At 58.7% G+C, this 13,944-nt stretch overlaps 1 protein-coding gene across 3 annotated transcripts in view; it reads left to right on the top strand.

The window, feature by feature from the left end:
• SH3PXD2A (SH3 and PX domains 2A) overlaps positions 1-13,944 on the top strand; it is a 217,733-nt gene that overhangs the window by 191,409 nt on the left and 12,380 nt on the right. For 2 of the 3 annotated variants that reach the window (XM_054581459.1, XM_054581458.1), the window contains 3 exons: positions 4,316-4,429; positions 7,950-8,033; positions 13,148-13,265. In XM_054581459.1, the coding sequence (XP_054437434.1) occupies positions 4,316-4,429; positions 7,950-8,033; positions 13,148-13,265 (316 nt within the window). Of the gene's footprint in view, positions 1-2,578; positions 2,679-4,315; positions 4,430-7,949; positions 8,034-13,147; positions 13,266-13,944 lie in introns of those variants that run through there. The other variant, XM_054581460.1, reaches the window with a different exon arrangement.

The raw sequence follows: 13,944 nt of genomic DNA, 5'->3' as shown, positions 1-13,944 counted from the left end.
CTGTGCTAGGTCCCAAGCTAAGCTACGTGTATCTTCTTTATTCACCTCAACAAGGTCAGCTTCAGTAATTCCTCCTATACCAGAGAGGGGAGACTGAGGCCTAGAGAAGTTTAGTAATTTGTCCATAATCACCCAACTAGGAAATAGCAAGCCAGGAGCTGAATTTGAATTGTTCTCCCCCCGACTCCTAACTGTTGCCCCCGCCCCCAGAGGACCTTCACTCGTGCACATGTACACATTCAGGTACACCCAGCCCTGCATCTCTGCTCACACCATACACACACAAAGCACAAGCCCAGTGATGTGGGCATACCCATGACAGACAGGTACACATATAAAGTACCAATATTCAGGGACACGCATTCTCAAGGGTCCGCCTTTACCCTCGGGCACACAGCGGATATGTACTTTCTCTGTTTCTGTGGTGGTTAAGACTGTGGGTCCTGGAGCCGGACTCCTTAGGACTGAAGTCCAGCATGTCCTCTTCCTAATTGCTATCTCTCTCTGCCTTAGTTTTCTCATCTGTAAAATGGGATGATGGTGACAGTAACACGTATTTCTCAAGATTCTTAAATATTAAATACAATATTACATGTAAAATTAGTGCCAGTCACCGAATGCTCTTCTCAGTGTCTGACCACAATCATCATGATGTGTAATAAATGCACAGACACCCCTTTGTTCCGGGTGTTCATGGACGTAAGCTACCTCCACATCCTCAGGAACACACGGCCTTGTCCACACTTGCCTCCCCCCCACGCCCACATGCGCTCAGCCTCCACAGGGAAGAGGGCTCCGCCTGCACTGGAGGTGAGCCTGGCAGGCCCACTGGACTGGCTGAAACCGGGGCTCTCGTCAGCTGGGTCATGCCCAGGGGTTCAGGCTCTCCTTGTTTCTTGCTGGAGTAGCAGTGACTTTGGTCAGGAGCCCCGGGTGCAGCAACTGACATCTGAGCTGCTGGCATCTGGGACAGGCCTGTCAGCAGCCATGGGTAGGCGCAGCGCCTGGAAGGCCTCTCCCAGATGTCCGGCTGTGTGACATGTGCGCCCGCGAGGTCTGCGCAGGGCTAGGGTGGACACCGCTGCCCACGTTCACACGGGCCCACCTGGGCCGTGTTGGAGCCCGTCCATCTTTGCTGAACAAAAGTGCCCACAGCCCAGCCAGAGGCAAGTGGCCTGAGACTTAACGCCACATAGCCCGGCTCTACACATTTTAAGGCTGGAGTGGAAGAAGCCCAGGCCAGTGTTCTCAGGCAAGGTTGGCAGGGAACACCAGGCCTTAAGGATGATGAGGTCTCAGCCCCAACTTAGGGCTTGAGGGTACAGCAGGACCCTAAGTTGCTGTCCTGGGGTGGAGAAATGCTCATGGTCAGCTGATAATGTGGCCCAGGATCCCCAGAAATTCCTGGCACAGCACAGATTTTGAGGTGGGAAGGACTCAGAGAAACGGCCTTGGCACATTCGGGGGGCATCCAGGCAGTGTGAGGTGCATAGCATCACTCCGCCCTGTCCACTAGGCACCTCAGCCACAATTCGGCCCCCCAGCAGCCTCTGCCCAGCTCCTTCTCTGTGCCAGGCCTGTGCAGCGGGGGTAGGAGGAAGGCCAGGCCTGCCCTGCCCCGCCCCGCTCCACCCCACCCTACCCTGGGAGTTTCCCTGTGCCCGCAACTCCAGATCCATCCCTCCATCCTGCATTCCTGGCTCCTGGCGGGAGGGAGGGAGCAGAACATAATGGGAGGGTTCCCAAAGGGTAAAGTAAGGGGGAGGGGAGATGATGCCACCAGCAGGAAAGAGGCCTCAGTCCTGGGATTATGAGGCTCTTGGAGCCGGGGCCAGGTCCCAAGATGGCCCTGGTGAGTGGGAACCAGGGTTGGGCCCGCCTACCCAGCATGCCTCGGAGGGCTCTGTCCTCCTCCACTGAGGTCTGCGGTCGCCCGGTGGACTTGACTCACGATGGTGGACCTTCAATCACGAACTTTGGTGATTGCTGGGTAGGGATGGCATGAGTGAGGGCTAGCTCAGTTCCAGTGGTTAAAACCTGCTTTGACTGAGTTAGCCAGCGCAGGAGGGTTGCTGGCTCGTCGTAATCAAGAAGTGCAACTCGGTGTTCCAGGCGCAGGACACCTGGAACCCAGAGCTCAGATGACATTAATCAGAACTGACTTTCTCCACCTCTTGATTTTGCTGCTTCTGTTTTGACTTAACTCTCAAGCCATCTCTTCCTACATACCCTTGTGATTCCTGGTTTATGTGGGACTTAGGGTTCAGATTACCAAGCACTGATATCAGTTCCTGGAGAAAAAAAACAAAAACCCTGAACCATTACAATGCCCAGGGGGATGACAGGCCAATCAGAAGATGATTGGCCAGCTGTGCCCAGTCCTGTGGTCAAGGAGGCGGAGCCGCCTGACAGAAAGCCCTGTGAGATGGGGTCTCTGTTCTGTGGCCTCCCCTTGGGCTCTGCAGAAGAACACCTAGAGCTGGGGCTTCCTGGCAGAAACTATTGGGGTTCCTGAAAGCGCTCCCCTAGTGGCTGAGAGAAGGGGGAAGGACATACCAGGCAGAGAGCCCTGCAAAGTCCATGCCTTCTGGCTTCCTTGGAGACTGTCTGAGCCACAGCCATGCCTCAGGGAGTATGGTCGTGGGATCCAGGCAGCCCTCTCCGTGGCCCCATGACTGGTAGGTCCGCAATGTACAGGTGGTGATGGGTATAATGGAGGTGGTCCCCACCCATCCCTCGTCGAGGGAAGACAAGGGAATTGACCTGAATCTGGCAGAAGGCATCTACCCAAGTTCCAGAGGGCGGTGACCCAGCTAAGTCCCCTGAGCCATATAAGGCTGGGCCTCCAGAGTCCAGACCCCTCCTCTAGGGACTTTTTCTTTTTAAGACTTTGGTTTTTTAGAGCAGTTTCAGGTTCACAGCAAACTTGAGCATGAGGTACAGAGCTTCACGTCCTCACATATGCGTAGACTCCCTTGTATCCATATTCCCATCAGAGTGGCGCATTGTTACTACTGGTGAACATATATTGACACGTCCTAATCACCCAGGTAAGGTTTACCTTAGGATTACTTGGGCCATACATTCTGTGGGTGTGGACAAACATACAATGACGTGAACCCACCATTACGGTGTCGTACAGAAGTCACAGTGTTGCAGCAGCTTTGCAGAGTGGCCAACAGTTGAGCTCCCCAGAGAGGGTGGGTGCCGTGCACATTCAGGTCTAGATCCCAGGCTATTTACTATCGCTGGCCTGTCACTCAGGGCAGTGAGGTCCTTGGTGAAGATGGAGGTGATGACACTGGCTTCTGAGTCCTGGGCAAGGGCGGGAGTGTCTTCCTCTGTCCCTCTCCCCTCGTGTCACAGCAGCCCCCACGCAGCCTTCTGCACCTCCCAGGGCTAAGCCTGTCTGGGAACGCCTGGAAAGTCCCCAGAGTGCCCCCACCTCGGGCCTCAGTGGTGCCCAGGTGAAGCCCTGGGTCTCTTGACAAGAAATAATGCAGGTTTGGAATTGGCAAGCTCTGTCATAGACAGGAAAGAATGGGCATCGTATTGCTTTTTGGGACAGAGAAGGGTCAGAATGGGATGGGAGCAAAGACAGGATCCTGTGAAGAGTCCACTGGGAAGAGGTGAAGGTACTTAGCAGACTCCTAAGACCTGGGTGCTCAGAGTGCTTTGCTCAGTCAATGTTTGTTTGAATGATGAATGAATGAACCAATGAATGAAAGAAGAAAATGAACAAGCCCTTATCATTTGGCCAGGACCGTCAAGGGTCACTCCAGGGTGCAATGCCCACGTATTCTGATTGAAATATCAACATGCTTAAGGGCAGCTGCAAGTAGCACAGATGTGGACATGCCATTGAGCAGCGCTGGGGAAGGGGGAATAGTGACCTGGGAAGGTATCCGTGGGGCATTTATCCTTAGGTACCTTTGAAGCAGAGAAAGCGCCTGACTCCGGGGCCTTACTAGCGGTCCTAACTCACAGACCCTGAATGGGCTCTGTATTTGGCCTTTCCTACAAGGTGACTTTCCCATGTTGGACATAGTATTGTTTCAGTTTTTTAATTTTTTCATCAAACACTTGTGGAGGTGTGCGTCGCAGTCCATCAGGCCCCTTCTCCGGGAACGCGTTGGTCGCGCTCTCCTTCCTTAGGCAAGCGCAGACTCCTCAACACCAGGCGTGGGCCAGCGTTTGCCAAGTTTCCTGGCTCTCTGACTTTGTGCCTTCCCCCCTCATATAGGCCCCCGCCGCCTCTGCCACCCCCCACCCCGCCGAGTTCTCATGGCCCTGTTCTCTCTCGCCCGCTCTGTAGGCTGGTGGTTCGTGAGCACCTCTGAGGAGCAGGGCTGGGTCCCTGCCACCTACCTGGAGGCCCAGAATGGTACTCGAGATGACTCAGACATCAACACCTCCAAGACCGGGGAAGGTAAGGGCCTGCAGGTTGCGGGGGGTGGGTAAGGAGGTAGGCTCAGGGAGCTGGCCGCCCCTGGCCGCAGGAATGAGTCCACCACTTGCTGGAGGCAGCTTTCTCACTCTTCTCCCTAAAACCATCCAAACCCATGAAGAGAGCTGGACTGTGTTAAGCCCCTTCTCTCTCAATCCAACTTACAGGCTCACCTGCTGCCCCAAGTCAGTCCCTGCTGACCACCGTGTGGAGCTGAAACTAATGGGGAAATCCCCTTGGGGTGTGGGTCTCGGAATTTGGCACCTTCAGGGCAGAGACCGGGAAGAAAAGCCTTGGGGCTAGACCCCTGAAGTTCCCTCTTCCCCAGAAGCCCTGGGCTCCTCTGGGGGACCCCCCAGAGATCCGCCTTTGCCTACCCCCACACCACACTGTGCTCCCTGTGCAGGGACATGCGCAAGGGGCAGTGTACATGCAACTTCTGTGCGTGCGTCGTCCCATTCAGAGGCCTCTGCTCTGGTGTCTGTTAGTCTAGCTGCGGGTGCAGACGTGGAGTCATTTCTCAGTGTTGCAGTCGCCAAGGGGTGGCTCCAGCCCCTGCACCATCAGACTCTCTGATTAACTCTGGTCCAGTGTGGTTTTTCTGGGTCTCTCTAGTTGCATTACAAAGAGCCTGCCCCCAGGCCAGCATTGGCCTGGACAGCCTGCCTGGGGACTCAGGTATTCCCCAGAGCAGGCTGCCAGAGCCCAGTGAGTGTGGGGCACCCCTTTTTCCCAGCTGCCTGCTCCTAATTCCTTCCAAACCTCCCGTGTCCTGGCAGCAGGAATGCTTGCCCTAACGGTCAGTGGGGACCGTCCAAATGGGCATGTCTGAGAGCCAGGGATGGAGGCCTGCCACCTGGGGCTCAGGCCACCTCCAGGCCTCGCCCCTGCCCCCTCTTCCCCTTTGCCTGGGCCAAAATAAGCAGCCCGCCAAGCGCCAGCTCCTTGTTCATCCTTCTCCTAAATAAATGTCCGTTACTTGGCAAGCGATTGGAGCCCCACCCTTCCTCCTGTAATGCTTTATTTCAGTCCCTTGATTAGAACTGCAGTCCCTGCAGTGTGCATCCACCGTGTGACAGGTTTCCGGGGACCAGGCCCCATCACGGAGGGAATCACGTGTTCAGGCCAGGTGCTCAGTCCTTCCTGGCTGTTTCCTAAGCCGTGGAGCTGAGCCTGCACCCCCTCTCGCCTCTGCTTCCATTGCACTTCTGCAGCGGTGGAGGGCCTTGGCTCCTGAGCTGGGTCTGGCCTGGTTTGTCTGCAGTCACCAGGCCTCAACTCCTACTCGTTCCACATTCTGGGGGGCGTCCTGGGACCTTGCAGAAATAACAGTCCCTCAAGTGTGCTGAGGCCTCGCTCACTCGCAGGTGTTTGGCTGGTGCTTTGTATGCAATCCCCGGAGGGTGCTGTTGGGATCCCCACCTTCCTGATGCCAGAACGGAGGCTCGAGACGGTTAACTTCGCGCTTGTCTCTGTCACGCTTCAGCCCTGGTTGGCCTCCTTTGCCCCATGGTCCTCAGCCATGGGCTGCATGCCTCTCCGTGGACCATTTTGCTTATAAGCAACTCTAGGAGGGTGTGTATGCGACATTGGAGCCCCGCCTGGAAAGGCTGTGCCAAGAATGTCAGAATGGGGATCTTGGGTAGATGATGGACGAACAGGATACTGAGTGGGCAGAAAAGTCCAGGGCAGGAAAGAGCCAGAGAGGTGTGTGGGCACAGATGCCAGCCTGGTTGGAAGAGGGAGCGGTGCCTGGCACGGAACAAGCGGTAGCAGGCTGTGGAGGATTTTGACTTTGACGAAGGGTCAGGCAACCAATTGCAGGTGCATTTGTGGGGGGGAGGGGGGGATGTGTGTGCACGTGTGCACCTGGGGTGACCCTCCTTAAAATAGGTTCTTCTGCATGCTTTTGATAGGGCCTGTGTGCCAGTGCTCCTGGCAACATTTGGGCAGCTGTGAATTCCGCCATCACCAATCTGGGCGTCTTCACCCAGCTCTACAGAAGGGCTCCGTGCTCAGTTCCCTGTCAACGACGTGGGGCTTCACTGGGCTGGGGTAGAGATGGCCCACCCTGGTCCCCTCTCTGGCCTCCTCTCCCCTGGCCCTGTTGCCATCCCATCGTAGGTCTCCTGAGCCCTGTGGACCGAAACTGAAACCCTTCATCCCACCAAAGCTCCCCTAGTAGCTCGCGCCAGCGGGGCTCCTCCCAGTCTGGTGGCACCCAGGACCCGACTTACATCCCACAGGGTGCATTCAGTCCCTTGCCTGATTTCTCACCAGGGCAGGCGGTATCAACCCGAACGACAGACAAGGAAACAGAGGCTTAGAGAGGGACAGCAGCCCACCCACGGTGACAGAGTAACCTGGCAGTGGGGTCTGGACCAAGTCCACACCTCCTAACCTTTTGTCCAAGCCTCCTGCTTACAAGAAACAGGTCAAACAGGCCACTGTCCTTCCAGGAAAGCAAACATGTCCCAAGAAGCTTTGGTGGCATTTGGCTCAGGTGTTTCCTGACAGTTTCGCCATGATTCTGACTGCTGGCCTCCCTTCCCTAGACCTGGGCAGCCTGGTACCCTCCTCCTGCAGCGTGCCATTTTGCACCCTGCGGACCTGGTCCAGTGTCCGTGCCACCTGGTATCCCATAGGAAGGCAGGGGGCCTCTGGAGCTGAGCCACAGCGACCAGATGATGAGCGCAAGACGCCGCCCCAGAGGGGGCGGGCTGGATGGAAGAGGTCCTCAGCAGTGAGTGGCTGGGGAGGCAGCTTCTGTCATCAGGAAGTCAAACGGGGAAGGGGCGGAGCCAAGGCCTGTGCCCCTCCCCCACCCCCCCAGCCCCTGTGTGCACTTCCTTCGGCTCCGTTTCCTAGGCGTCAGCCATGTGCGCCGCCTCGTGCTGGGCTCCCGGGGATGCAGGGACAGTCTTTGCCCTCAACAGCTCGATCCCATGGGGATCACTGTGAAAGGGGAAATGTGTACGCAGAACAGTAAGAGCTATAAGCCCCGCGAGGAAGGGACCCCGAGTCTCCCCTGGACATGTGTGTCCTTCCACACACGGTGCCTGGCTCACCGTGGCAGGTTCACAGGCAGGACTTGGGGAGTGCATGAGTGGGGGCGCTGTGAGCCCGGTGTGATGGGGTCCCGCCCTCCCCGGGAACCAGCATTGCCCAGCCAGGGCGGGAACAGCGGCCTCTCCCTGGGGCCGCAGCAGAGGGTCATCCTTGCGCTAGCCCGAGCCAAGGGCCCTCTTCACCTCCCGGGTGCCGGGATTCTAAATCGCAGCCCGTCCCCAGTTCGGGGGCACACGCTTCAGCTTCGGTTGAGTTTTTCCCCACATGCCCTGATGTCGCTGGTCAGATGTGGCCCTGGCCGGCAGGCCGCTGACCTGGGAGTGTGAACCTTCCCTTCCCTCACCCGTCCCGGCCCCATCCCATCTCATCTTCATCTCCATTCTCTCCGCCGGTGCCTGTCGACCGCGTATTCCATCGCCATCTCCCACACCAGTGTCCAAGAGACGCAAGGCCCATCTGCGGCGCCTGGATCGCCGGTGGACCCTGGGCGGGATGGTCAACAGGCAGCACAGCCGAGGTGACCGTGGGAGCCAGCTTCTCCTCACCTGCAGCTGCCGCCTCTTTCTCTCGCTCACTAACACCTCCTCCTCTCCGGGCCCTGCCCTGTGATCTCCTCACCCAGATCCCCTGGCCCGCTTTTCTCTCGCCTACTGCAGCTCGGGGTGGGGGCGGGGGCGGGGGGACACAGGGTCTGCTTGGGAATTGGGATGGCACGTGGAGGTGGCTCTGGCTTCTGTCAGTGTCCTGGGGATGGGGGTCATGGGACCTAAGACACGGTTGTAGGGGCAGTTGGACTCACGAAAGGCCACACTTGCCCTGGGAACTGCAGGTTAAGAGAACTGAGTGTTTCCGAATCTCTTCCTGGGCCATTACACACACACACCACCCTACCCCCTCGCTTCATTGCCTTCCCCCTCTGAGCAGGCGCTCCCTTGGCCAAAGCTGTTCCAGCATTACTGAGGGACAGAGTAGGAAGAAGGACCAGCCCACAACCCATCTCCAGCAGCCAGCTCCCAGGAACCTAGAAAGGCAGCAAGAGCCAGACCCAGCCTGGCCCCTCTGACGGCGGTACCGGGCCCCCAGCCAGGAGCCCCCAGCATCTCCAGCACTAGCCGTTCGGGCTTGGGGTTGGCGGAGGGGGTGGCTGCTGACCAAGAGAATTCCAGGGAAGCCCCTGGTCTGCCACGCAGGCTGGTCAGGAACAAGTTGCAGGTTCAGGACCTAACATCCAGGGGCTTGGGACATAGAGGGTGGGGGGGCCTCTGAGCATTTGCTCAGCTGCACCCTCTGCATCTTTAGAGCCCCCGGCTGTGGGTGGCTGGTTTCTCCTGGCCCGGGGAGCGATGGCACAGCCGAGGGGGTGGCAGTAAGCACTGGCCTCTCCAGGATGGCAGGGGTGCCTTGTGACCTGCACCCCCACCCCGAAGCTTGTTCCTGAACAAATCTTAGACCATTTTTGGGATCTGCCCCTAAAGTCCCAGGCAACAGGACGTCTGGACTCTGGGGCAGACTCTGGATGGTGCCTGTGGCAGGCATGGTGTCAGGCTCAGAGCACTGGCCCTGAGGAGCTTAGCTAGTCCTGCCGGCGGAGTGTGTGTTGGGCCCGGAGGCTGGCACGGGACAGGGGGCCGGATTGCGGAAACGGCAAGGGCAGGCGGAGTATGAAGCAACAGCACCCTATAGAGCGAGGATGGCTGGGACAGCATTGTTGCGGGACCACGATGGGATGCAGCTCCAAGCCTTGGTGGCAAAGGACAGCAGGACACTGGCCTGGAAAAAGCAGGGAGGAAGGCTTGGCCTTTCCCGCCCCCTCCAGCATCTGCTCCAAACATCGTCACATGCTGAGCCCCAAATAACAGCTCTGTCTCCACAACCACATAGACACGTGCACCTGGCAAAGCGCCTGCCCACGCACAGCCCTGCCGGCCGCAGTACACGGTCACATCCAGCCCACAGCTGTGCACCCACGGGCCTGTGCACGTAGCCACTCGCAGATCCACATCCTTAATTCCACCTGTGCAACCACACAAAGAGACTGTCATAAATAACATCCACACACACCGCTCATGGCCACACGCAGCCAGCTCTGCAGCAGCACCACAGGTCCACATATAGCTTCACAGAGTCTCATAGACATGACCCTGTGCCACACACACACAAACGTGTATCACGTATACATAGGCACAAATGCCCAGCCAAATACATAATTCTTGGGACTCCCACAAGGATGCAAATATGAGCCCACAACTTCTTTTTCTCTTTCTTAAATAAGATCTAAACAATATTATTTCCCAGTCTTTGCCCTAAGTTAAGTCAGGCAGCCAAGAAAAACTTGCAGGAAGTTGGCTAGGAGACACTGCTGCGAAGAGCGGAGCTGATAGGGGGATCAGGCAGTGGGTCACATATAACTAGACCAGAGAAAAGCAGCGCTTCCCTCAGGCTCCACTCCCCATTCCCTCAGCTAACCGGGCCTTTGGAATCACAAGGCCCCTCGCAGTGGGGCTGGGTACGTTGTGGGGGCCAGGAGGGGAGCCGGGGAGACTGCTGACGGAGGGGAAAGTGTTTGGAAAGAGGAGGCGTCTGTGGTTTGGAAACTGCAGGGCTCTCCAGCCCCTGCCTCCAAAACCAAAACAGGCCTGTCCACCTCCCCCCGCCACCCACCCACTCACCCAGTGGGCGGCCTGGCCAGCCCTTCCTGTGGCGGGGTTGCCACCCGCCTTCGAGCGACCACGGCCTCAGTGCTTCTCAGAAGCCCTGAGCTGGCCCCCGGAACTAGAAGTCCCCATTCCCTCAACTCTGGTTCCAAAGGGGCATCTCTTCTAAGGACCCCAGCCCACCCGAATCACTCAGCCATCCCCTGAGCCCATTGCCATCAGGCTGGGCATCCTCCCCTCTGGTCCCCAGGTGGGGTTTGTGGCCCTGGTCCTGCAGAGGGGCCAGCTCTGGTCCTCCCAGGGGAAACCTGCAAGTTGGGGGCCCGAGTCCCACGCAGCACATGTTCACATGGCGGTAACTCACGGCTCTGCCGTTTGAGCCATCCATGGCAGAAAACCAAGCCCCCAGACAGGCCGGTAGGAAAAGTTGTTCTGCCTGGAACCAGGGCTCTGAATTTTCATCACCTGGAACCCACACAGCTACAGGGCGGGGTCAGCCTCCAAGCCAGCCAAGTATCTTACTGGGAGCCCATTGACTCCCGGACGTCTGTGTTCCTGTCAACTCCAGGGCTACCAAGAAAGGGGCCTTTTGCAGGAGCAGCTTGGCTTTACGGGGTAAAGCTGACATTGCTGGTTCTGCTCATCCCCAGAGGGTCAGGGGAAACCATCCACTTTGGGGTGGTGACGCGACCCCTGGGGCTCTGTCCTCAGCACGCCCCCCGGGGGGCTGTGACGGCGGGTGCGTGGGCCTGGCCGCTCCGGAGCCTGAGCCCACATGACACGGTTTAGGCCCTGTTCTCTGCCATGCGGCCGGGCAGGGCTCCTCTGATCTTCCCAAGAGGAGGACTGTAATTTTTCTCTGCAAAAGCAACTTTGCCTAGGAAAACTTTAATGATGGCTTCCTGCTCGAACCACAAGCTTTTAAAAATAGCCCAGCGGAGCAAAGGCAAAATGTGGACTGCAGGCCTTGCCTCACCCTAACCTCAGAATTCTAGATTCCCGGGGCCTGGCGCTGCCCCTCGGACCGCCGCCGGGGCCAGGATACACCGTGCCCCACTGGAAAATGGAGCAGGACCAGGAGCAGGCAGGAGCGTGGAGGGCTGGCCTGCAGAACACTGAACTCCTCAAAGGCCGAGTCAGATTCTGGCCGAAGGAGGTTCTCAGGCGGCCTTGGCAGCTGGCCGCAGCATGGCTGCACTGGAACCTGAAAGCTTCCAGGAACTAGTCAATGCTGAGAAAGGCTTGCAGCAGAGAAGAGACTACCATGGGTCGTCACCCACCTCGTGCCTTTTGGCAGCCTTTCAGATTCGGCCAGCGGCCCATCGGCTCCGTCCTCAGAGCCTGGCAGGGCAGCTGCCTCTGTCCCAAAGGGAGTTGCTATCTCAGCCCAGGACGGGGCCGCAGACAGGACCCCGATAACCCAGGGAAGAATGAACAGATGGCCCTCCTGTCCCAGGGTTTGGGGTGGCAGCTGCCCCTTCCCCCACTGCTGCCAAAGGCTCTGGCAGGCTGCCCGCCAGGGCCCAGCTGAGGAGTCAGGGTGATTGTCACAGCTGGGAGCCAGGAGGCAAGGGGCAGGCGTCTTGGAGACCAGTGTCCTGTGCCAGCATCCTGTTATTTTGAGCTCATAGGAGGCCTCCCTCTCGGTGCCCCTGCTCAGCCCCGCCTGACCCTTCATCCGAGCACTGCACAGTCAATTTGGACCGCCTGCTGTGTGTCACCGGGGGTGACGGGGGGCACCCACACTGGAAAAGACAGCATAGGTTCAGGGTGCCCCCCCAGTGGGTGTGGTCAGGTGGCCAGTTTTTCCCCCCCTATACTCTGCTCCTTGTTCTCCTAGAGGGTGAGAGTGGAGCCACGCACTTCCTCCCGAGGCCGGAGCACCCCCACACCCCGCGAGGCTCTCTGCCTGGGGGCAGTGTTTCCATGGCCAGCCAGCTGTGGGTCTAGCCTCCAAGGGGCTTCCTGGAGATGAGCAGAGCTGCCCCTGGGAGACACAGAAGAATCACCTCTCTGGAAGCCTGAGCCATGGCCGTGCAGAGGCCGTGCCAGGAGAGGGGCTGAGGGGACCAGGGAAGATGCATGTGGCCCGGCCTCCCCAGGCCTGCCCTCCCCAGGCCTGCCCTCCCCAGCCTGTCCTGAGCTCCCCCAGGGTGCCTCTTGCCCAGCGCCTGGGAAACCCTGAACAAGACCCACAGGCGGACTGTGAGGCCAGAGCCGGCAGTCCCCCGAGGGATCTGCCGTACCGTGTGGGGAAGTCAGCATGCTGTCCTCCGGACAACGCACGGGCACGTGGGCTCACTCAGGGCTCCGGCAGGTCCGGCCTGATTGGGCTTCACTCAGCCTTGCCACTGCCCATTTGGCCATGGGACCCTCATCTTGACATACATAACCGCTTTCATTGAACTTGTGTTCCCTGGAATCCTCTTGGGGAAATGATATGATCAGGTGGTTAGATCAGTGGTCAGGTGAGGCTTCACTGAGGACGGGCCTCTGGAGCATTCAGAAGATCAGACAGGAAAGATTTAAGGGGTCGAGGTGAAGAAGGGCTAGGAGAGCAAGTCTGGGACACAGAAGTGTGGCACACTCAGAGGACACCCAAGGTTGGCCTCAGACTTCCTGACACAGGCCCCATGAAGGACAGGTTCCTCCTAAGCCTGCCTTCAGCTCAGGGAGCTCTGAGGCCCTAAGGACTCCGGGCCCCGGCAGCCTGGCTACTGTTAGTGGGCTGGGAGAGCTTCTGTGTTGCCCAGGGTTTTGCCAGACCATCTGACTGGCTTTGGCACACACTAGGAGCAGCCGAGTAGCCTGGCTCCTTCTCTTCCCTTCCCTTCCCTGGAAAAGCCAGGGGCCGACCCAGTGCCCCTTGGAGACCAGTTAAGCAAAGGCCATGCCAGGGAGCAGGAAGAGACAGGAAGGAGGAGCCACACCCCAACCTCAAATAATTGTGCTTTCTTGCTTTGCCTGCCACCCACAGAGGAGAAGTACGTCACTGTGCAGCCTTATACCAGCCAAAGCAAGGACGAGATTGGCTTTGAGAAGGGCGTTACCGTGGAGGTGATCAGGAAGAATTTGGAGGGCTGGTGGTACATCAGGTAGGAGCCCTAGCCGAGGAGCGAGGTGCCCTGAGCAGCAGAGCAGGTAGATACTGCAGAGTGGCCGGGGACACCAGACGGGGAGTAGAAACCGACAGCCGCTTTGCACCCGTGGCCGGGGCTTGGCTGCCCTGAGTCTGCACAGCTGAACAGCTCAACAGAGACTGCTCATCCTGCAGGTTCTGTCCCGGGACACGTAAAGCAGAGCCTGAGCTGCAGCCAGTGGGGCACAGGGGCCCCGCTCCGCTTGCAGGTCCTGGCGCAGTCCCTTCCCATGCAGCCACCAAGGGGGTCCAGTGCGTCTGAGTGTGGTTTTCCGTGTCCAGCTTGGCTGCCTGGTGTGCTCTGCAGCTCGGGCCACCTGCAGCCCTGGCGCCCACGGGCCTTGCTGCGGCCCCAGCAGGCCCCCCGCTGCCCGTGGCCCAGCGCTCCAGCTCTGCCCCCGGCGGCCCCGCTCTGCAGTGGCGGCTCCCATGGTGGCGCGAGCCAAGGCAGGGGGGAGGCCTGAGCCCAGGCCGGGTTCAGAGGCCTCTTCCTTCTCCTGCCTCTCCCTCTCCAGGGCCTAGTCACACTCCCCAGCTGAGAAACTCACTGGGGAGAAAGGGGAGGGGAGTGGGGAGCTTTCCGGATGCTCCTAGAGACAGCCCGTGGGCCTCACTCGCCTCTCCCTACCAAGTCC

The sequence above is a fragment of the Pteronotus mesoamericanus genome, unplaced genomic scaffold (assembly GCF_021234165.1).
Source record: "Pteronotus mesoamericanus isolate MK-2021 breed Mesoamerican mustached bat unplaced genomic scaffold, CSHL_Meso_final contig_657, whole genome shotgun sequence".
NCBI classification, from domain to species: domain Eukaryota; kingdom Metazoa; phylum Chordata; class Mammalia; order Chiroptera; family Mormoopidae; genus Pteronotus; species Pteronotus mesoamericanus.
Note: the sequence above shows the minus strand (reverse complement) of the source record. Positions and strands in the feature narration are given on the sequence as shown.